The sequence below is a fragment of the Chroicocephalus ridibundus genome, chromosome 1 (genome assembly GCF_963924245.1).
Source record: "Chroicocephalus ridibundus chromosome 1, bChrRid1.1, whole genome shotgun sequence".
Classification (NCBI taxonomy): Eukaryota; Metazoa; Chordata; class Aves; order Charadriiformes; family Laridae; genus Chroicocephalus; species Chroicocephalus ridibundus.
In genome coordinates this window covers 3,573,907-3,598,592 of record NC_086284.1, presented here as the reverse complement: position 1 = coordinate 3,598,592, position 24,686 = coordinate 3,573,907, and the positions used below count along the sequence as shown (strand labels likewise).

Below are 24,686 nucleotides of genomic sequence, written 5' to 3'. Positions count from 1 at the left end.
TTCGTGTGCCCGCGGGAGGTAACTGCGTTGTGCGCCCCTGGGAGGGTGTGCGGGGCGTGCGATGCGAGTGGAACCCCCCCCGACTCAATGCACTGAGATATATGATCATAGAAACTAGCCACAAACCAAAGGTACAGGGTCACACAACAAATTTGGCCAATTCTAAATAAATTAATATATATATATATATATAGGTCTTTGATGAATGTTTATGCTCTGGTTTTTAAATTTTTTTAAATTAATTTCTTGTTATTTCAATATATGAAAGTAGGGGGTTATGGAGACAGATGAAATGGATTCAGACCTCCAATTTCTAGCAATAGCTGAATTCTGCTTGGATAAATTAGATTCTACTTTAGCAGGGTATTGAGTATTTTTTAACAGGTCTACGTTTTATGGCAGGCTGCGTTTACCCATTCCATGTCTGATCAAGAGGGAATTCCACATTTGAGAGACTGCAAGTGGGGGCCACAAAAACTAAATATTAACTCGGACCCTTTATTAGATATATGTGCAGCTACGTGGACTGAGAAGCCCCCAAAGCGCGTAAGTGTTCTCACAGTGGCGAGGAAAGCGACCTTTCAGTTAGCCATCTGCACACAGATTAAACGTCTGTGTGTAAATCACGATCCAGGCACTCAAAAATAGTTTCCACAAAGCCCAGGGGCACACGCTTCTTGAAGAACAGAGCAAATATTTAATGAATCAAGAACGTTACATCTCTCTGTTAACGGCACAGCCTGCCTATTTTTAACCAAGCTTTGCTTTAGTTAAGGCCTTGACCATCTGAGCTGTGATGTGACTCTCTGATTTACCGCTAATGCCATCTTCTGCGCGGGTCCCGCTCGGCATTTCTGCTGGCTCTTCATGAATAGGCATGGCTCTTCCAACCACACACATCGGCTGTGTCTCCAGAGGACCCAGTTTTAAGTATTCCTTAAGAAGAAAGAATATTATTCTGCAATTACATCGAAAAGCATCCGTTCTTCAGAAAAAAAAACCCAACAACTTTCCTTTTAAAAGCAACTGTAGAGATGGTGCCCTGGGGTTGCTGTGTTTGGTAAGGTGAGTGTTAAAGGGCCTGGTGTACAAGCCAGCTCATCTTCGGAGCCTGCAGCCCTGCTGCCCTCTTCTTTTCCTGGGCGTTTTCACCAACAACATTTTCTCTGCAAACCAAATTCTGCTCCCAAGTTCAGTTCTGTGAGAAGAATTAAACTAATCCAACAGCTCACTACTGCCAAAAGAGAGAGGTCCAAGTCCAGCCATGTGCTTCCACCGCGTCTGTGCTGGCTCTGGTCTCCTCCAAACCTCTGAGTCAATTCGGTTGACTAACCCAACAAAAAACTAATTCAGAAGGATACAAAATGGCAAGTTTTTCTGCTGGGATAGTGAGTACATCAGCTACAGAAAAGGCTGATGCGCGCTACGGGTTCCCTAAGGGCAGGAGCAGGGCCGTACAGCCAGGGCCAGGGAGAGGGGGAAAAGGATCCCTACATGCAGGCTCTTGAATCACCTCTATTGACTAAATGCTTTTATAATAGTTGCCAGTGCAACGTCGCTGTTTGCGCTTACACCTTGGTTGCTATAAAGCACGAGAATGTCAGCAGCACCCATGTCCCTCAGTGGGACGTTGTCCCCCTGCAGTGCTAGCAGCAGGAAGAAAGAAGTAAAGCTAGTGTTCCTCTCCCAAGGCAACAACTGCAAGGAAACAAATGCCTGGACAGATTTATTTTTTTTGTTAAATGTTCTGTGTAATGACACTCCAGGTCAGAGCCTCTCCTTAAGTTAGCCTCTGATCAAGGCAACAGGGTGATTTCTCTGGAACACAAGTTGCAGGGTATTAATCAAGCTAATGCCAAATTTCTAGAAAAAGAGATGTTGGGTTTTGTTGTTGTTTTTTTTTTTTTAAACTCATTATTGAATATATTTGAATAGAATATTCAAGAGTAAAGAAACAGCAGTATCTTTACCCAGCAAACCCTGCAGTCTGCACCACAACTATATCATCATCTTTAATTTGCAGTAGATATCGATGATGTAGATTAATGTATTTTCTGAGAGTAATTAGTTTATTTAGAAATGTATTTAAGTTTTTGTAACTCAAGTGTAGTATCAAAAGCACCCAGGAAACACCTTTTTGCAACCTAGGATCGAGGATCCCCTGAAGCAGGTGCCACCACCTCTTTTGAGAACCACACAAAGTCTATTTACATATAACCTGCAGCTTCTTATTTTCTGAACTCCTGTATTTTTCACCTAGGAACACCTTCATCTGGGCTTGCTGTTGAAGGAATAAATTACTTGTTGGTCCCTTAATGCTACTGTGCAACATAAATTCCAAAGGACCAGCATCCAAGCACACAAGTCTGTGCAGTACCACAGAAAGCTGTCACTAGGTGACATTCAGAATTCTTTCTAGGGGGAATTTCATCCTGAAACCCACACGTGCTGATTCCTAGGACGCCATTCAGTTGCCAAAACAAGGTGCCTCGTGCTCGCAGAAATGCCCTAAGGCATCCGAAACATCCACGTGAGGCTGACCTGTATGACACAGAACCTATGGCCTTTTGGCCAGCCTCTGAAGGACAGGGAGTGTCCTAACCACCTCAAATAGCACCAGACGCCTACGATTAAGCATCTGAATTGTACACTATTAAGGTAAAAGACATTGGAGCTTTTTCTGCTGTAACACCACTGGGAAGAAAACGCTCCTGGCAGAAGCTCATGCTCCGTGCCGAAAGATGTTTGCGTCAGTGAAAGACCCGATTACTTTAACTCATACCTGGAAATCTTCTTCATCTTCGTACAAGCTATCAACAGTTGGAGAAAATGACTTTGCCCACAGCTCCTCATCACTGTCTTGAGGCTTCTCCTTCTCTGTTTTAGACTGAATCTTTGGAAAGGCTTCTTTTTTCTGACGGGGGACTGGGGCTCCTCTGAGGCTTTCATCTCCATCTGTCTTTGCTTTTTAAAGAGAAGAACAATGATGTGTATGTAATTGTGAAGCTTTATGAAGATCAGAATTAGTACTTGGTATGAGCGTTGCCTGCAAACTTTAACGTGGCTTTGACGGTGTGATGTAAAGAACAGCTTGGTAGGATTTTTAATTGTCAATCCAAGCCAAATGTTGATTTTGCTCACTGATTTTATTTCTGTTCACAATTTCTGATCAAGATCAGGGACTGAAGTTGATTGGAATTTAGTAGTGGGTCTGTGGGATGGGGCAGGGGAAAAAATGAGCTTTTATCAGTTCAACTTAAATCCCATGTAGCCCTGAATAGTTAAAAAAATAGGAAAGGCAGCAAAAACAAGTACAACCTTTTTCTATATCCATGTATGTATCCCTGTATGTACATATATATACAAATTCCTGAAACACAGCTCGTCTGCTTATAACTCCCCTGAAGAGCTCACATTTGCAGTTACTAATTCTCAGGATGACCGAAAATTCTGGACGTGGACTGCCAAGTTATATGTTTGCCTGGGTCAGTGATGTGACCCCAGCTTACGGGAGCAAAACCTGCTCCTCCCAGTAACTATCCTAAAGGTCTAGCAAAGGTAATAGTGCTGAGCTGTTCAAAGTAAACATAGATCTAATTCAGAAGTTTTAGTCAATGTGTTTGTTGGTGCCTGATGGCTCCAGAAAGGCCCACCTGTGGCTGGAACCGATCAGAACTTCAAGACTTGTTCATGTATCCATAACTGTATGGCTTCAATTTTTGCAACTTACCTCTTTGGTTTAGTTTTGTCCTTTTTTCCCCCCTCTTTCTCCTACTCAGACAAAGATCTAAAGTAAAACGTGATTCTAAGGACTCCATAGAAACCACCCTGCACAGAGAAGCACACTCCCAGGTCCTTCTTCCCTAAGGGTATACCCTTTTCCTGGGCACACCTACAAGAATAGATGGAGATTCAGGCCCAAAATTCAGTACCGCTTACCAAGATTTTCAGTTCAGGCTGAGCTCCATGTAGCTTCATCTGCTCTTGCCAGGGATTCATTTATCATTTAACTCTAGTGTATCTTTATGAGCTGAACGACTGTAAAGTGCATGTACACTTCAAGTGAAAGCCAGTGTGGAGTTCAAGAGTGTCCTCTCAGGGACAAGACAATAATGAAGTTATATTGGTATGGATCAGTAAATAACTGATTAAATATATGAATCATATCTTCATAAAAGATAGCTGATCCTATTAACCACGTTCCAGGCTAGCTCTATATGAGTAATTACATCCAACATTCTAAACACCAATTTCAGTTTTAAAACTGTATTACAGTTGGGTTGTGGTTTTGTCTTCTTAACACAAACTACAGTCTACCATTGCTGTGGTGGCTGCAATTAAGTGTTCGCCATGTAAAACAGGGAGTTTGATAAAAAACTTCAGAAATAAAAAGTATGTAAATGTTCCATAACTTATCAGTTGTTATAAGCTGCTGGCACGCGCATTACCTGCATCCTCTCTATACTCTACTTCTTTCATTTCATCCTTAGGAAACTCATCTTTCAAGCCAGCTGCCTGAGTAAGAAATGCATTCCTACAAAATTAAAAAAATAAAGTGAAATTCATCTTAGAGGTCTGAACTTTCTCTCTGAATCTCTCTGTGCAATCTCTGGGGGTGAGGGGTGCACGCACCCTTTCTGAAAGCCATTTGCTTCTTAACCACAAATGCAGAATAGCGCAATGGTTTAAAAATGCACGGAGGCAGCCAGGTAGCTTAGTGCCTAATACGCTGCTCTTTTTTATTCTTAGTGCCTAAGTTCAACTATGTCCATGAGACTAAAAGAAAACAAATGTTATAGTCTCCAGTCAGTCCAAGATTCAAACCACAGCTGGCAGCTCCCACTTAAAAGCAGGCCAAAGTTTGGAGAGGAGAGAAAAATGGTCACTTCTTAAGACTTGGAACTTTTTTTATGCAATATAGCTGAAATCACTGAGCTGGGACTGGAAAATGAAGATGGATCATTCTCATTGTTACATTGTGCTTTTGATATCATTAGTGTTGACATTTTGCAGCTAAATTTATCTTTCTCTAGGGAACAAGTTAAAGAATTTCAATATAAAAGAAACTAATACAACAGACACCTCTACAGACAGACCCATCCCAAGGCCTCTTCCTTACTCGGTACCAAGTCATCTGTTTCACTTGAGATTGCAAAACCCCATATATTGGTATATTAATCTTCACATCCTCGAACATTGTGCCAACGGTAAAGAAAAAACCCTGTTAGTCAGCACTTGGTCTGAGCAGCTGGGTCTGAGACAGTTACAACAGAAAGAAACTATTTCCAAGCTCCAATGGTAAACCCACTGAACGAAAGTAAGTGTTGCTAGGTTATAAATAGATAATTAAAGAACCCAGTTGCTTCCCTGAATTTTGGTATTTGGGAGGTTACAATGTCACTGTCATGCTTCAGAGCCACAAGTCCCACACATACTCAGTCAAATTCTGCCTCCCCTCCATTAGGAAACTACCTTGGCTTTTTTGTGGTAAAGCCCAAACAGGCGGCATTACCTTTTAAAACAAATTAATCACTTTTGAGTCTGCAAAGGTATCATTTTACCTGGGTATTCCCAGATTATGAAGTCTGCTATCAATCAGTTCTTCCACTATACTGATATTTTCTTTTTCCAGGAGCTGAATAGAGGCTTTCAAATCACTTACTTCCTTTTGGTACACCTTAATCTTTCGACAATTTAAAAAAAAAAAAAAAAAAAAAAAAGATCATCTCAGAAAGACTATACCCATTTTGGAAAGCTTTATAGTAACTATCTTAATAGCACATACCTAGAAAGATTGCGGCTATATCAGCAAGACTATGTATTTGGGGGAGAAATATAGTGACACATTTTCAGGCGAAGGGAAGGGCCTCGCTGGTTCTCTCACACCTTTTTTAGGACCCTTTACTGGCACAACTCTGGCAATCACAGCCACACCTTTGGGCTCTGCAACCCTGATAGCAGAACCGTCTCATGTAGCCAAACACATCTGGCAGACAGAAGCTGTGATTTTTTTCTTTTTTTTGCCTTCACATCAGAGCTTTGAGAGAGAAAAACGGTCTTTGTAGAGTTATTCAGGCTCTTGCTCAGCAAGTGTTGCTTTTCTAATTGCTGCCTATACGCAAAACCTTCTTGCCCAGAATTAGTGAAGCTTTCAGTCCAATTTAGCCACGACATTGGCTAAACCCGGGATTCTACTTTCTTTTGGACTGATAATCGCCCCATGCTGCCATGAAGTTATGTTAACCAAAGTATACCAGTTAGTTCCCACAATTCCTCTCACTTTTCCTAAAGTACAGGCAAGTTCTTACCCCTTCACTGGGAAGCAGAATGTACTATGGGACAGATACCTTCCCCGAAATCTTAGCCATATGCACATATTTAAAAACAGTACCTAGGGATCTGAATGCATCTGTTCTCACTAAAGCCAAATTAACCCAGCTATAATCATCCAAATTTGCCGTTAAAAACTAGTTCCCATTTCTCCCAGGGATTAAAAAAGGTGCAAATGACAGGACATTAACCAGTAACAGGATGCGGCTTGGCACGAGGAGGTGAGGCAGCTTTGCACCATCTTGGTGTGACACAGTAATCATGGAAAAATGTGACTGAAGTCTCTAAATCTGTTCAAATTTGGGGGTAACTAGTTTAGGGCTGTTTTGGTAAGTCATTTTTTGGTTCAGCGGCCAAACTGAAAAAATGATAAATTTTGAACCGGGACAAAACTGGAATGTTTGGTTTATCTCCCCAGAAGAAAATACTGGAAGAGTCTGACAGCTACATATAAACATTAGCCTGAAAGAAAATATTAAATCTGTATAAGAAAAGCACAGAAAATGAATGGGTGAATTCAGAGGACTGGAGAAGTTAGTGATAATAGTTTTGTTTTCCACAATAATTCAAAGCACTAATTCATAACACAGGAAACTTCTAGTTGAGAAGAAAGAAACCCACATCCCTCAACTGTCAGGAGAGGGCCTGTCAGGATGTAAGGCTACTCCAAAATGGATCTCCCCTGTTGACACTGCCTGACGCGTGTAAAATTTTACGTGTGCAGTGAGACGGGGAGATGGGAAGGGAATTCATACTCCCTGCATGTGTGTTTATACGATTAAAACATTAACTCTCTGCTGTTGACCCCCACCTCATTGCATCAGAACCCCTGGTTTGGACACCTTCCCTGGAAAGTTAAAGATGTAGAGCTCATTAAGGGGAAGAAGGAAAGCCTTATCCCTGCGTACTGGCAAGGGTCTTAAGCTACTAGGTAAAAGGGAGAAAACTCTGCCAGGTTTGTTGGTGTGGCACTGAAAAATAGTAAATTCATTTCTTAATTTCCAAAAAGTTTTGCTCAATTCTAAACTGTGAGGTTGAAAGGTGGGGAAGGGTATTTCCTCCCTCCAATCTCTTCCTTAGATTGGATCACAACAAAGAATCTGTATTGATTGGAACAAACACAATCAAACTTTCATCATGAAAAAATCAGTTTCCTAAATTGGGTTAGAAAACCTTTTTCTTGACGAGAAAAGTTACGACTACCTAATATATAGCTCTAAATTTCCATTAAAGGACAGTATAGAAGCTATCAAGTAATCAGTTACAACTACATACATACGACCTCTCTTCAGTGTACTAATCTCCAGGGTTTCTTTATTATCTCCCATTTAAAGCTGTCTCAAGCCCTCTCTCCAAAAACGTTTCCAACATTCACATTCATTTTCTTTCAATATGGCAGCACTAGAACTTTAATGCAATTCAGAACTGTGCTCTTCAGATACTTAGATGGTTGAGCCTTTACACTATTTAGTATCCCGATCGCCACAGATATGAATACTTAATTGTATGGAATGTTGTGGTCTTTCATATAACTGCTTGGGCGGGAAAAAGGGTCTTTCATTTGTGAAAGCGGCTGTTTACCCTTTACCTTTATCCACCACATACATTGTTTGCTGCTCAGGATTACAGATTAATTACAGGACAATTGCTCTCCTCTTCCTAGGAAAGTCTTCAGAGGCCCGTCACTGGAAACAGTTATGACTCTGGGCCACCGTATTTCAAACCTGAACTGCCATGATAAACTGTACACAAGTGATCCTCTTACCTGTTCTTTTAGCCATTCGTTCTCTTCGATTGCTCTGCAACTGTTTTTGTCCAAGTATCTTAGAGCATCCTGAGAAAACACAATTTCAGATCATCTCATCTGAAAGCAGGAATTTGACAGAGCTGCACACTTTAAAGAAGACCCTTCTGCTGTTTAGCAGGAAATAATTAAGAAACATCCACACAACAGACTGTAGCATCCCCTCAGGGATTACAAGGGGATTTAGTCCACAAGGCCAGCTGCTTCTACTCTATCATCCTGCCTAGCGCAGTTTATATGTCAAGCAATTTCCCAATATTTTATAATGTCCCATATTAAAATAGGACATTTTCTTTTTGCCTAACAAGTTCTGCTATGTTCCCACTACTGCTCAAATCTTCCTGTTTTCAGGAAATCGAACATTTAGCTATTAAAAATCCCAAGCAGAATCACAAATGAGGCAGTACTCATCAAGTACTGACAAGTGACTTGAACATGTAGAGGGCTATGCTAATGAGCCAAGGCTATAATTTAATTATTGATGTCAGTAAGAGGAAAAAGGAACAACTGGGAGGGAAGATGCCCCTGTAGATCACCATAAATGCAGTCCTTTGGATTGTGTTCTCACGTGACTGAAAATCACAGCACTGAAGTCAGGGAATTTAAATACCTAATGAGCCTAGCCAGGGTGTTGTACTGAAGCATGCTTTGCATTTTGTGAGTGCAAAAAGTTGTCACCATAAACACGTTCTAAATCATGTTTGCAAATCAGAGCTGGCAGAGATGACAAAAAAAATTGGTATATCACTAAGTCTAAATTTTACTGTAGACTGCACTACTTTGGCATTATTTAAATGTTGTACTTTACAAGTACAAAACAACATATTTTTTTTTTCAAATTGAGGTATATTTCCATGCAGACAATCTTTGAGTGTGTTATTGTTTTTTGAAGTCTACACAAACATCAAAATCAAGGTCTCAGCAAAAGTGACAGGTTCTTTAACAAAACCTATCAGTGCATGGTGCCCCAGTTTCCCATACCTTGTTTGTAAAACACCCTCACCCCTACCCATTGTTACTCTGATGTAAAAAAAAGTACATGTCTGTATAACAATAACAATTGCCATGTTCAGTAAGAAGATTTACAGTTTATTTTACTCTCAATTTATCAGAAAATTTCCAAGTCTGAAATCGAATTAAAATAATTAATACTGCATAGTACATGAATCCTAACTGTAATGTCATTAGCACTTTTAAAAAAGGCAGAAGTAATGAATACCTCTGAGGCTTGTTCCTTAACTAACTTCATGTGCATCTCAACCAGTCTGTCATTTTCTTCTTTTGTTTCTTTTAAGGCATTTCTATAATATTCTTCAAAACAAAAAAGAAAATTAGAAATAGTTATCTGACATCCATTTCTTTCTCCTGACAACAAATAGATGACTGGAATGTTGTTCCTAAATTGGAACTTATCAGCCAGCATCACATGCATAGATGCTCCACAGAAAAGGATTCAAACATCCTCGTCCATAGAAATTGTCTTCCTAAACCCAAAAGACAGTAGTGTTAACTAGAAAACTAGAAATCCGAAGTGGCTTACACATTTCTGTTGGCAACTACAGCACCTAATAAACTGAGCAATTCTCTGCTAAAATATTGCCATCTTAACACTAAATGTTGTCTCTATCAATAGCAGAGCTCCTGGACTCATGCAAGAGATTTGTTTAGAAAATTTATTTTTTAGGCATAGGAGCATACTGGATCATCTTATGCACATGTTGTGGGTTTTTTTGACAGTAATTATACAAAGCCTAATAAATTTTCTGACTTATCTAAGCCTTCCAGGGGCTTCTAATTTGACAACAGGACAAAATGGAGAATGTGGCAATTACTTCAATGATTTGCTTTCATTGTTATTTGTGGTCATTATTTAGAAAGTGCATCTTACACCTAACTGTATTCGTTTGGCTTCAAGTTCTAGTCACTTACTATTTAATTATTTCATCCTTCCCTTCAACTGGTTTTGTGCTATTCTAAACAGCCCACTGCTGCCTGGTATTTTCTGCTTTTGAAGGAATGAATGAGATTGTAGTAATTTTCTTTGAAGGATGGCACTTCATACTTGTTCCAGAGGCTTGAAATTCAGCCTAGCTCTGCACTTGTGTTGCAGACAGCCTATTGCTGATCTGGCTGTAAATGAGTATCTGGTCACAGACCCACTGTGGAGTCAAAGGCAGTCAAATATGAAAGGTGCGTTAGTTCTTAATTTAACGCTGTGGAAGCTGAAGCTGTCCTGCCTTCGTCAATCCACCATCTAGACTTGGCAGAATGAAATGGAAGTATTTACATGCTATAATTATTTCATCTTTTCATTCTTTCAGACAGCTAAACAACCTGAGTGGTACTGGGAGAATGAAGAAAAGGAGGAACTGTTCAGACATACTTCCTGTTTCTAAGGAGACTATTTTCCCTAACTCTCTCACTGCAACACTCTTTCCCCAGACCTCACATTAGTGTATGGCTCTCTTCTGCTTCCTCTACCTTCCAGCAATTTTGTTTAAAATTTCATCTCCAGACCAGTGACCTGTGCCAGCATCAAGCCCTTCAGTGGTACCTACAGAGACAGAAACCTCTTCAACTATGCTTATTCCCCAAGCCAGTTACACATTTGAGGAGTGAACAAGCCCAGTTTGCCACCACATCACTCCAGAAGCTTGTTAGATTTGGTTAGTTGGGGGTTTTTTTGTGGTTTGGGGTTTTTTTTTTGGTAGGCTAGAAGACTGTACTTCCCAGCCGCTTTGTAAGTTCGATTTTAGGAAGTTGAGTAAAATAGTACCCTAGCATCCAGTACTGGCAGCAGCATTTTGCAGTATGTTAACTAGGCAACTGCTATATGTACCTCTATAACAGTCTTTCTATAAATACACTTCCGTTCAACCACAAATTTTTGGCTCTGTACCCTGTGTCATGCAGGAGGTCAGACTGAATGTTCCTACTGGCTCATTCAGGCATTCTATATAAAAGCCCATTCTCCTTTTGCATTTCATATTTCATCAGCTGTATAGCAAAGTTTTAAATTGATTAAGAACATGGAAAATGCGTAATGAAAAATATCGACCTCTCCTGAATAAAGAGACGGATATCTGACAAGCAATCTGGCAATGTATAAAACACAGTGCAGATCTTAATCGTGATAAAATATGTTTCAAGAGACAAAAAGATAGCTAGCTGGCTCTCATCCACAGTAGCTGATGCCTGGTAATGGTTGGCACAGAGGATAGAGAGACCCTTAGAGCAGTGTCACTGCCTGTTACTACCAGCTGCTTGGCTGTGGTCATGCATACTGAGAGGGACATAAAGGAAGAAAACCAGGACATCCTTCTCCCATTAGAAGCCTGGGTTATGCAACAGTAAACCATTTAAATGGTTTTAAAATAACGCAGGAGTAAAGAAATCGTTGTAAAGCACACAGCACCAGAACACATAAGCTCACAAATTAATTCCACTGTTGTGTCAGTATTGAAAGAGTTCCCAGTATTTGTATATGTCTGTACTGGCAATTTTGAAGGGCCTCATACATGAGCCTGTGCAATTAGGGGGCAAAGTTCAGACCACCGGCTAAACAGCTCCCTCTAGCCCTGCATTTAAACCAGGCTGCTCAACTCAAGAGACTCTGTTGCAAGAATGAGCTCATACTACTTTCCTGTCAAAGGAGTTTTCAACATACAAAGTGCTTGTAGCATGATGAGAAGCAACAAGAGCAGAGCCAACATTTTCAAGTGTGACTGCTAAGGGAGGCCTGTATGTAGGCGACCTAAATACACGTAGACTTATTTTTAGAAAACTGCTGTCCTTAATAACATTTTTAAGAAATGGGTTGCCTGTATTTTACAAGAAAACAGTCAGAAGGCAAGCTTATCACTTTCTTTAAGCGTTCATAATTCCTGTAGCTTTATCAATTTCTTTAATAAAGGGACTTTCAGAGAGAGAGAGAGTTCTTCCATTTTATAGGATTATGCAGCCTAGTTTAGGGGCACTGTCTTGGAAAAGTTGATATAAGTTACTATAACTTGAATTGTTATGGAGCAGACCATCTTGAGTGCCATTACAAGTCATATAATGGACAAGCAGGGGATCAGGCCTAGTCAGCATGGGTTTAGGAAAGGCAGGTCCTGCCTGACGAACCTGATCTCCTTCTATGACAAGATGACCCGATTATTGGATGAGGGAAAGGCTGTGGACATTGTCTACCTAGACTTCTGAAAAGCGTTTAACACTGTTCCCCATAGAATTCTCATGGAAAAACTGGCGGCTCGTGGCCTGGATGAGCATATGATCTGCTGGATCAAGCACTGGCTGGATGGGCGGTCCCAAAGAGTGGTGGTCAATGGAGTTAAATCCAGCTGGCGGCCGGTCACAAGTGGTGTCCCTCGGGGCTCGGTGTTGGGACCATTTCTGTTTAACATCTTTATCGACGACCTTGATAAGGACATAGTGTGCCATCAGTAAGTTTGCAGATGACACGAAGCTAAGCGGGAGTGTTGATCTGCATGAGGATAGGGAGGCTCTACAGAGAGACTTGGATAGATTGGACCGATGGGCCAATGCTAATGGAATGAGCGTCAACAAGGCCAAGTGCCGGGTCCTGCACTTGGGCCACAGCAACCCCATGCATCGCTCCAGGCTTGGGGAAGTGTGGCTGGAGAGCTGCCTGGCAGAAAAGGACCTGGGGGTTCTAATTGACAAGCGGCTGAACATAAGCCAGCAGTGTGCCCAGGTGGCCAGGAGAGCCAATGGCATCCTGGCTTGTATTAGAAATAGTTTGACCAGCAGAAGGAGGGAGGTGATTGTCCCCCCGTACTCAGCACTGGTGAGGCCACACCTTGAGTATTGTGTCCAGTTCTGGGCACCTCAATACGAGAGAGATCTCGAGGTGGGGGAGCGAGTGCAGAGGAGGGCAACAAAGCTGGTGAAGGGCCTGGAGAATAAATCTGATGAGGAGCGACTGAAGGAGCTGGGACTGTTTAGTTTGAGGAAGAGGAGGCTGAGGGGAGACCTCATCACTCTCTACAACTACTTGAAAGGACACTGTAGAGAGGTTGGTGCTGGTCTCTTCTCACAGGTAATTAGTGATAGAACAAGAGGGAATGGGTTCAAGCTGCAGCAGGGTAGGTTTAGGCTGGACATGAGGAAAAAATTCTTCCCAGAAAGAGTGGTCAGACACTGGAATAGGCTGCCCAGGGAGGTGGTGGAGTCACTGTCCCTGAACGTGTTTAAGACTCGTTTAGATGTGGTGTTGGGGGATATTGTGTAGGGGAGAACTTTGTAGAGTGGGGTTGACGGTTGGACTCGATGATCCCAGGGGTCTTTTCCAACCTAAATGATTCTATGATTCTATGAGTCTATGAAATCAAACTATATTTATAATTTAATTAATTGCCAGAAGTAATAAAGAAAGAACTTGTAAGACTTGCATTACACTAGCTGTAAACTGACCTGTAGCCCTGTGATGGTCATCTTTGACTTGCTTGATGTCTTTTTCCAGATTCATAATCTTGTTGGCCTGTATTTTACTTCCTACATTTTTGTACTCCAACAAATAATCCCTCTCAGCCTGCTTTACTGAAAATCTTTGTTCAATTTCTTCAATCTGGGAGTGCAGATCTATCAAAGTAAGAACAAATTCCTTACCAATGTCTTGACCTGATAGTTTATAATTCTTATGACTTCATCAAGTTCTTTAATGAAGGCTCTTTCACTGGGATTGGAGAAAGAAGGGCGATTCTTCTACACTACAATACGTTACAACATGATGGCCTCACATAGTGTCAAGGGCCACCATCATTGCTGAAAACAGCTTGATCTTATTCTGCCAAGGAGAGACAACAGTTCTTACTGAAATGTTGTAACCAAAGACACATTTGTCTCCCATGGAGAATCTCAGGGATGGCAGCCAGAACTTTCAACAATCAAAACTGGTCACTTTTGCTGCCATCAATGATTTTTGCTTTTAATCTTCCAGTGGAGGCAGTGCATAGGGCTTTCATGAACTTCAACTTAATGGAAAATACGAAGCCTCTGTACTTGCACAGTAATACACATCACTTGAAAGGAACAAAACAGAGTCTAATATATGGGGTCAGTTTCTATAAAAGACTCACTTCTATTGAATTTTAACTCAACTTAATTAACAAGCTTACTTATAAGCCCTCCGCAACCTCATTCTAGGCTTGGGGAGCTTAATTTTGGGGAAGAAAAGCTTTATGCTTTTTATGGAACAAAAGGAAGTTTAGTCTCTATTTAAAATGCAAAAACAGTACTCAATCTCAGCTGTGTAAGCTGCAAACCGCACTTCCATGAATCACAACACACCTTTCAGAAGTTGTTCTTTGTCCTTAACATACTGCCATACTCCTTTCAGTGACTCCTCCACATCATCCCTCGTTACAACCTCCTTTTCGTCTCGTCTTTTCTCCTGTTCTTCTATTTGTCTTAATGTGTGCCTGATGTGTGCCTGCTTTTGTTCCTTCAGAAGGTCATTCTATGAAAGAACAACAGAAGAAAAGGCATGTATTAAAACACTTTCAAATTAGTTTTCAAAGTTACAAACTTAGGTAATGAAGTAAAGTAAAATCTGACCTAGTGCCAGGATGCACTGCAAAAACAGCTAAACAGCTATTCTTCATATTTGAAAAGGATAGAGCAGAAGAGTTTGCAAGTCTCAGAAGTTTCTCAGTAACTTCAAGACCATTACAAGTAAATGAGAGACAAATGACTGCTGTACTTGGTGCAGCACGTGAATAGTCCTCTGTTGCCTGGGGATTTCCTTGTTGGTCAATTTAATAACAACATTTATTTGTAGGTGTTATTTACTTCAACATTATTCATGACAATTTACCACCTTCACAAAGAAATAGCAGACAATCAGGTCACTTCCATGTAACTACAGTAAAGAGTCTTGTCAGAGTTGGAATTAGTTATATCTACTGATTCCACAACCGTGATTGTATCCCCTTGCCCTGACCCTCTCAAGTGATACTCAAATTATTTGAAATTACTGATCATTTATGTTTGCTCCCAAAGGATACCATAAAGGAGCAAATAACCATACCAGCCAAACTGTAACAGTAACTATGCAGTAGAGAGACTCTGAAACATTCCCCACTTCTAAAACTATTACGTCTAAACCACTCAGAAATATTAAACAGGAAACAAAGAGGGGAGCCCAAAGAACTGTCAAAACATGGCTAAATTGAATAAATAGCAGTTAAAATATGCCCTGAAGTACCTTGAACAGCCTAAAATATGAAGGAGTCCTTGAGAGACATGAACTAGCAGCAAATTGGGGGAATAACCATAAGAGACTAACCGTAAGTCTGCAGAGAGAAGAGCCAAATGCCACTTCCACTGATAATTAAGGCCACAAATGAAACACAATCCAGGCTTCAAGGATGAAAGGAACACCAATGAAAGCTAAGCAGATGGATACTTACAAAAGCAGGGCAAGTATCGGGCATCGGAAGGACAGAGACATTGTTTGCTTCCATGTTTCACTGCTATAGGAAGAGCAGGCTGCAACTTGTTTAATCACATGATCCAGTTTAAGGATTTTTGAGCTATTTGAATTAATTTCATTAGGTAACTGTTTACAGATACACTTTCAAAGTTCACTGCTCTCAGTCACCAGATGCCATATTATGGTTCTTTACATACGGTTCTTTATATACTGTTCTTTAAAGTGTCACTCAGGTGTGATCAGTAGTTACATAACCTTGTTTCTAAAAATCACTCAACAAAACTCTTCATCCATAAGAAAGTGACTCTTCATCAAGCAGTGCTAAAAATTGCACCTAGACAATGGTGTGATGCTCTTTTTTCTTTGTTCACTGGAACTAAGTTTGCAAGAATAAACTCTCATAGGTACCTGTCCAATTCCACTACCTCAGAAGTGAATCAAAGGTCAGCAAACCTCAATACTTGGTTAGATCTGCTAATGCTACTGGCAAAAATGAAGTTAATACAGTTTATTCTTCTGTGCACTGAAAGTATATTCTTGACTTCTGTGAAGAATATTTGCAGGATTGTTTAAAAAGGCACACCCGAATGTACTGCAGTAAAGTTACCTACCAAAAGGTGGGCTCACTGTCCTCTGTTTGCTGCAGAGTAAGATTAAATACTTAGGCAGTTACTGAGGATCTCATGTGTGCTGGAATACACCTTCACTGAACTCACTTTTACCTAGTGCTGTGTCCAATTCTGCATGTTCTACTCCTGCAGCTCCTTTTTTGCATGGTTATATTCAGGACTTTTATGCTTAATGTCACATTTAATTCAGATAACACTTTAACTTTTAAGCACATAAAGTGACTCACTAACTCTAGTTTCATCGAGTGTAAGAAATTCACTGCAATGATTAGTTATAGTAAATGTAGTATTAGGATTAAAAGAATAAAATTGAATCTGCCAGTTAAAATACCACATATAAAATGTTTTGGGAGAAGGACGCATGGTCACTTACTCTCTCATGAAGTTCTTTGTTCTTTTTTTCCACTTGTTTCAGACCAAGCAAAACCTGATCAATTGCTGCTTCTTTTGTCTCAATTCTGTAAACAAAGAGTAAAGAAAGGGAAGTTCTTAGAAAAATAAAAGAGAGAGAAATGTTATTTAATATTAGATGTATGTTATTTAACATCTAGATCAGATGCAAATACTACTGAAATGCTTATTTTTGTATCATATTGACTCGTTTGAGTAGATACCACTGTCTGCTTACTACACATGAAGAAATGATCTCCCATATACATCTGGGCCTTCATGTCAGAATGGATCTCGTATTCCTGCTGAGAAACAGACTCCCTGGTTATATTGTTGCTTTGTAACCACTAGAGAGGATTAAGCTGGTTTATTCTTTCTGGATGTGGTTCAGCTGACCTATTGTACGGGTCTCTTTTAGAACAAGATCATTTGTGCTCCAAAATTATTTATTACTCACCACTCACTACAGAGGAAGCCTAGGCAACTCTCTCAGACACAGGTCAGATGAATCCCAAACTGGAGAAATAAATGGAATTCAATTCTTCTGAAAATTTGGTTTGATGAGCTTCATAAACTGCATTTGTACACCAAGAACTCGTTAGCTTTTAAGAAACGCTAAGGGAATAAAGACTGCAGCCTGAGTAGTTTCCTCTAAGTATGTTTATACGTATTTGCCAAAAATCTAGCTTACTGCTTTCACAATTTTCATAGATTACTTGTCATCCTCTTGCCACAGCTCTAAAATAAGCATTTTTTTTCTGGTGTTCTCTCTTCTAGAATGTGAAACGCTGGGTTGCAAGTGGTGTCTATTTACAAAATTCTCTGTAGTCTTTCTCTCTCTTCCCGGAATTCATTCACCATACAGCACAATAGAGGAAAGTACTACAATTATCACAAGATCTTTTACTGTTTCAACAGCTATTGTTCCTTGGGTTTTTTGTTTTGGGGTTTTTTTTTGCCCCTCCCTATTGTATTAAGTTGTTTTAAAAGAACACTTTTTCCTGGTTAAGTTTAGGTCACTGAGTCATGCAAATTGCAGGTTACTAGATTTGCATCCTCTAGTATCAGTGTGGCCCAAGGTATTCCTCAGGTTTTCCTTTAAGTACAAGGATATTAGTTAGGCAGCCTAGAACAGAGATATAGAGGTATGGTGGTGATGGCTACTGCAAAAATATCTCACTTATTAGACAGAGGTGACAGTTTGGCTGTATACTGTGACCTCCTAAATTACCTGCCATTTTAAAGTATTTCTGTATTTTGAATACTGATGTTGATCTTAATTTCTGCTAATTTAAGATTTTCCATGAAGTGGCTGTCCATATCCATCACTTTGTTGATGTCAAAATTTATGACTAGAATTTGCTATTTTGTCTGCTACATATTGGAAATTTTCTATTTAGATTATTTTTCTATGGTGTTTGTCAGATTCAAAGAGCTACAAACCAGTTAAATTGATGATTCCTTCAATGCCATTTTTCTCAACTCTGTATACTAGGTTTCGTCTAGATGATTTCATCATCTAGAAACAACACTCCTCTCCACTACCATGACAGTTTTGTCAGTCATCTATAGGATGTTACTAGAGCGAGTCATTCACGGGGCAGTTGTTTCTAATCAATCCTGAAACAGAAAACTATTCTGAAAATGCAAAAAAAACCCCTCACTATGAACAGCAACCATTCTTCAATGTACAGAAGAAAAAGAAGGAAAAGAAGTTAAATAAGTACTACACACTTGATAAATCCTGAAGTGGAATGTGAAAGATATCCACTGGTATGATTATGCTGCTTTGTTCAATAAAGTGGTACAGAGAAGTTATAGATTTCAGAGGTGAAGAGACAGAGGGAAAGAGAGCAAGACGGAAAGAGAGATGGAGATGGAGAAAGATAAAGAGAGAAAGAAAAATACTTATCTTCCCTTTTTCCCCTATTGGTGCTGTAGAAAATAAATATCCTGTGTCGGTACAGCACACGTTTCAGCGGAAGACTCTTCAGACAAATAAGCCATTCACTTGGATATTCGAATATACATAACAGTAATTTTATCAGAAAGCGGTGGGGTTTTTTTCTCAGCCTTGTGATACAGTTTGCTTATTTCTTAGCAAAATAGATGGGTTGGCTTGTTAATTTTTGGGTGGTATTTATTTGTGTTATGATACAGCTAAATCTGGTCTGTTTCCCTATGGAAACTTGTGCTCTGTAAAATGAAGTAGAAAATCCCACAAAAACCCTGTAAACATCCTATAGATGTCACTAGAACTATATGTAGTGCTCTTTGCTTTGCTTACCCTGCTTTTCATTTCTACATCAAGGCAGTACTCCATACTCCCTAAATGCTCATGATTGTTGAATATTGGATGCTGTTGAGGTTTTCCCCTTTCATTTTCCATCTCTTTGATAAAAGTCACAGAGCTTAATTTTAATCCTTTCAATCATCTACTCAAGAGACTGGAGATCAAATAAATTGGACTATTTTGTAACTACTTCTGACATTCCCCTCTTAGCTTTCATTTTTCTTTGTTTGGTTTTAAGAGACCTTTAAGTTACCCCTCCACTATTTTCAAAATAAAGCAGTTTCTTTTGTGCTCTGCTCTCAGCTGCACCAAAGTAGGTCTTGAGGTTCTGGCTAGTGACTACATACCTCTGTGAACACCAAGGAATCCTAAAACACAGTCAAATGTGATTTTTGCAACTTCAGAGTATGCTGATCAAAAACTTGCTACTAATGGACAAAAATGGGGGGGAGAGTGTTTGTTTTTAATAAAACTCTTTTTCCCAAGTTGTAACCTAATGGCCTAAAATTATTTCTGACCCACTTAAATGCTTTCTTATGGTACAGTTTAAGAAGTGTGTATTTCCAAAATAGCCTTGAAAGCCCAAAACAAGAACACAAAAGAACAGGACACAACCGCCAGTCAATCAGCTCAGGCTCTGACTTGGATAAGTCGTCTTTGTTGTCTGCTTTACCAATTCACATATTCCATACAAGTGAAAAGTTAAATACACTAAACCTACTGAAATTCTAGTAAGGCTTCTGGGAAAGCTGATTCAGGTTCAGTAAGTTGCTCTTTTGGTTTCTCCTCTTTCTTCTTCTCTTCCATGCTTTTTCGTTGTACTTGTGCTAGAAGTTAGATCTAAAGGGAAGAAAGGGCAAGCAGGAAAGAAGAAAAAAAACTTAGAAATGACTGACTTAGAAAATCCCATATGTTCACCAGCTTTTGTCACATGTGGCAAGTTCTTAACAGTTCCAAAACAAACAAAACAAGACGTTTTGTTGACAACAATAATCCTGCCCAGGGTAGCACTCAGGCCCATGGTTTTGGGACATCCTGAAGTATTGTCCTGAGTAAAGATATGTTCGTGAACAGTGGCCTCTATCACTAGTTCCTTATTGCATCCCTTGTTGTGGGCTGTGTTTTACATTCTTGCAAATCAAACAAGCAGTTGTTCCTTTTCCAGTCCTTTGTCTCTGTTTCTTTATCAGGCTTGTTTTATCAAGTCTACTCGTTAATATGCATCTCTCTCCCTCTCCTTCTGTTCTCCTAGCACTATGAATATTTGCCTTTCACTGCAACTCTAATACCAGTTTTCATTGTCAGAGCTGGAACAAAACCACTCTCTGAAGGGATACACATGTCAGCAGTATTCCCTGGGCGTGTTGTCACGACTACCAACCTCAGAATTCAACTGACAATGAATTGTTCTGTAATGGAACTGGTAGCATATATTATATAAAATAAAAAAAGTCACAAGAAAAGGGCACTTATGAAGATTCCTCACTTTCAGCAGTCACGTAATCAAATGACAAAAACGGATCACTTCATATGACATAGGAGGTTTTATTACTGAATGAGTAGAAACATTGTATGTAACTTGTTTTCATGATAAATTGCTCTTCTGAATTTAAGTTCTGCATTCAAGTTCTGAATTCTCACAATTATCACTCTAATAGCTATAATCAGTACCAACTTGTTCTGTGACTAAATACAGCAGGCTGGATACTTTTTCTGTTAAAATGAGCACAAGGAAACAGAAAAAAACAGTGGAAGGCCACATAGCAAGCCTGCCAAATACTATGTAAAATCAAGGGAATGAAGTTAAACCAACTATCGACAGATACACTCCAATCCATACGCTGATGCATGCCCTCTCACTGCACTCACCATCCCCTGAAGCAAGGCAATGTCAGCTTTCTGTATACAAAATAACTTTCTATCCTAAATGAGTAGTTTGATGCCTGCTGATGAAACAAGTGAGGGTGCTGAGGGCAGACAGTGTGTGCTATATATTGCAAAAAGGCACGTAAAAGGAATGCTCACTGTGTGGCAGCTGTACAAGTTAAGTGAAAGAAAGGGTAAACATACCTTGGAGTCTATGTCCCCATGCAGCTGTTTACACCTGGGAATATCTTTCTTATAATGTTTTATCCAGAAGAATTTTGCTCCCACTCTGCTGGAAACCTGCTTGTGCAGATTTTGTCTGTTCTGCTGCTGAAGAAAAGGTCACATTCACAGAGTCAATTGTCTAGAACTGTCAATTACCATCTTTGCACCACCTGATTATTTATGTCACTGATAGAGCTAATTTCGTTCACAGAAACCTGGAAAATTCTGACTCCCACCAGCAATGTCTTGAACTTCCAAAGTGTCCCAGATCAAAATTCTAAGGGTTGCTACACATTAGTGAAATATTTCTACTGCAGAACTTCACAATTCATGCCTGTGTCACAGTATCACCACATGACTTCAGTAACCCTTACTGACATTTACCATCCAAAAAAAATCCTTTTGTACCTGAGCATCCACTCGAGTCTGAAGCCATATTAAGTCCTTAATGTTCACACACAACCTTTGCAGATACCAATTCAAGTTAAGCTTAAATTTATTGAATACAATATTTCACATTGAACTTTTAAAAATCCTAAAAACATGACTGATCTAAGACTGAGATTTTAAAAAAAGACAAAGTGAATTAAGAAAAAATGTCACTGAGACAGGAATTTAGGTACTTAGCTCCCCTAGACCCCTTTGAAATTCCCAGCCCAAATGCACAAGTGTAGGGTACATTTTTTAAGTATACAAAATAATTTGTCATCCTTCTTCAGTGCAGAATTAATTGAGGGTGGTATTGATCCCACTTTCATTTGAGGATTTATTTTACTAATTTTCCTCAGAAATGGAAGATCACTGCAGCAATCCGTAACTTTTTTTTTTTTTTTAAATGATCTCTGTCCCTTCCACTAAATGGAAAATCAAATCCCTTGGTTAAAACTGGATACAAACTATATTTATGAAATTCTTCCTGTGCAGGGAGGAACAAGAAAGCCTCCAAGCTGTACGAGGTAAAAAACCATACCATAACAGATTTTCTGGATTTGGCAAACTATAGAAAACACACACACATGAGAGAGAAGGAAACATATTTTGGGGGACTGAGAATTGACTGCAGATTTCAAACCAGCAGGAAAACATTTGCGGAGGGCAAAATTTATTTCTTCTCCCAAACAAATAAATCATGAGGCGTAACTCTTGATGGACTCCCATTATCGCTACCAGAACTTTCTCAATCCATAAATATACTGCCATTGTATCCTTAGAAGAAGCAGGCAGATCCCGTACACTGCAACTCAAGTACTGGGACTTTGCAGACACTCATGGCAGGGAATGCCTGTACGGCAGCTCACCACTCATGTGAGCTCAGTCACTACCATCACTGCCACCCACACCAGCACTTGCACCCACACTGTTACCTCTGTATCTCAAGCACCTGCACTACCAGTACCCTCCGCTTCCTCAGTCCCCATCAATAATTACCTCAGCATTCCGCAGACGCACTGTAACCCCTTCCCAATCTCCAAGGCAGGCTAACAATTCCCTCCGCCCTCCGCCCTAACCCTTCCAGCATATCCCTTGATCGTATTCCCCGCTACCGGCTTCATCACCAGGGATCTCAGTGGAGGAAGCTGGGCCACCCCTCAACGGTGTCCAGAGCCTCCCTGTCCGCAGCCACCAGACCCCACTGGTACTGTCACTCTGTGCCTAAGCCCCCCCATGCTGTCCCCCCTACCTCTGAGCACCAAAGAATTCCGTATACCGCCAAGCTTTGAGGTACCTCCCCTCACCCTGCCACCACCCACACCCACGTCTCCCTCATGGTCCTCACCACCTGCACCCCCAAGGCGTAAACGGTCACCACAACGCCCCGGCAAGCGGTCACCACCCGCCTCCTGGCTGCACCCGCACACTGTTCCCGCGCCGGTCAGCCTCCCCGGCCCTTTCCGCAGGCCCCGCCGCTGCCGGTAACGGTCAGTCAGGGCCTGCCGCCCGCCCCGCCGCGGTGCCTAACGCCGCCGGTCACCAAGGCAACGGGAGACCACGCCCCTCGGCGCGTTCCGCGGGCCGGCGGCGCCCCCTGGCGGCGGTGGGCGGGAGCTACCGCCGGGGGAAAAGCCCGCGAAAAGCGCCCGGCCGTCCCTCAGCGCCCCGCAGCGTGTGAGGTGCGGGTTGTTCGGTGGGGGGACGTGTGGGGTGCGGGGTCAGGAAACAGCCAGCAGAGAAGGACTCGGTGGTACAGGTGCATGAGAAGCTCAACATGAGCCGGCAACGTGCATTCGCAGCCCAAAAAGCCAACCGCATCCTGGGCTGCATCAAAAGAAGTGTGGAGGTGATTCTGCCCCTCTGCTCTGCTCTGGTGAGACCCCACCTGGAGTACCGTGGCCAGCTCTGGAGTCCTCAGCACAAGAAGGACATGGACCTGTTGGAGCAGGTCCAGAGGAGGCCATGAAGATGATCAGAGGGCCGGAGCCCCTCTGCTGTGAGGACAGGCTGAGAGAGTTGGGGGTGTTCAGCCTGGAGAAGAGAAGGCTCCAGGGAGACCTGATGATAGCAGCTTTCCAGTATGGGGCCTATAAGAAAGATGGGGACAAACTTTTTAGCAGGGCCTGTTGTGATAGAACAAGGGGCAATGGCTTCAAACTGGAAGAGGATAGATTTAGATTAGGTATCAGGAAGAAATTCTTTGCTGTGAGGGTGGTGAGCCCCTGGCCCAGGTTGCCCAGAGAAGCTGTGGATGCCCCATCCCCGGAGGGGTTCAAGGCCAGGCTGGACGGGGCTTGGAGCAGCCTGGGCTGGTGGGAGGTGTCCCTGCCCATGGTGGGGAAGTTGGAACTAGATGATCTTTAAGGTCCCTTCCAATTTGAACCATTCTACGATTCTATGAAATGAAAAAAACAAACATTAATACCAGCACAGAGTAATTTAAGTCCTGAGAAGGATTTCTGTGTGGCAAAGGTCACGGACCTGCCAGAGTTTCACCCAAATAGATACCCATAGCGGCAGGCTTAAGAGTGTGCAGTAAAATTGCAGATATCTTCAAGAAAAAGAGCACTGCCAAGCCCCGCAGTGGTAGCTGCAGTTCTACACCGGATGTGAGATGGGTCAACCATGGCTGCAGAGCTGCTTTCTCGGGAACAAGCTCCCTAAGCCATCCAAGGAACTGAGAGGGAGCAAGGTCCTCCACCCTTGTAACAGGGAACCGTACACAACTGCCTGCAGCCCCCTCTGCCCCATAGACCAGTGTCGTGCAAAAAGCCATGCCCCAGCAGTGGGGACAGGGCATAAGAAGATGGAAAGAAGGTCTGGACGCTTCTGCTTCTCTCTTGTTGGCCAGTGGACCTCCACTGGTTTTGGATGGGGTCTGTATGTCATCCTCCTTCATAGGACATCAGTGCCTGAGCCATGTAATCCTGGGAGCCACAGTCTACCACAGAAATAAATTGTGACTCCCTATAATAAATACCTTTGTTCTCCTTCTTGGGTGAAATTCGCATTTACCTGCTTTGTTGAGAGGTTTTGGCCAGCCCTGTGGGAGCTTATGTTATCCTACGACATGTCCTGTTTGACGTAGTACAGCAGTCTCTGTAATTAAGGCATGTTCATTAAAGCAAGGACAAAACACTTTTAGTCCTACAGGCAGAGATCACTATTTGCAATGCATCTCTACTGAAGACAGTAGGAAGATGCTGTTTATGTCCATTCAGTGGCCCCACATAACTGTTTAGATGAGAAAGCAAAACCAAC

General features: G+C 41.3%; 1 protein-coding gene across 2 annotated transcripts; it reads right to left on the bottom strand.

Annotated features, from left to right (window-relative positions):
• Positions 1 to 501: 501 nt before the first annotated feature.
• Positions 502 to 22,946, bottom strand: CCDC83 (coiled-coil domain containing 83). 2 transcript variants are annotated; one of them, XM_063328521.1, is made up of 12 exons: positions 22,771 to 22,946; positions 20,973 to 21,098; positions 19,624 to 19,742; positions 16,593 to 16,677; positions 14,447 to 14,615; positions 13,571 to 13,738; positions 9,354 to 9,445; positions 8,096 to 8,164; positions 5,562 to 5,683; positions 4,449 to 4,534; positions 2,783 to 2,964; positions 502 to 936 (listed from the first exon to the last, which is right to left on the bottom strand). In XM_063328521.1, the coding sequence occupies exons 3-12, from the start codon at positions 19,707 to 19,709 to the stop codon at positions 751 to 753; spliced, it is 1,245 nt and encodes a 414-aa protein (XP_063184591.1). In that variant the 5' UTR covers positions 19,710 to 19,742; positions 20,973 to 21,098; positions 22,771 to 22,946; the 3' UTR covers positions 502 to 750. The 2 variants fall into 2 exon arrangements, with proteins under 2 accessions (XP_063184591.1, XP_063184666.1); XM_063328596.1 differs by lacking the exon at positions 13,571 to 13,738 and having other exon boundaries at positions 22,771 to 22,918.
• Positions 22,947 to 24,686: the final 1,740 nt, after the last annotated feature.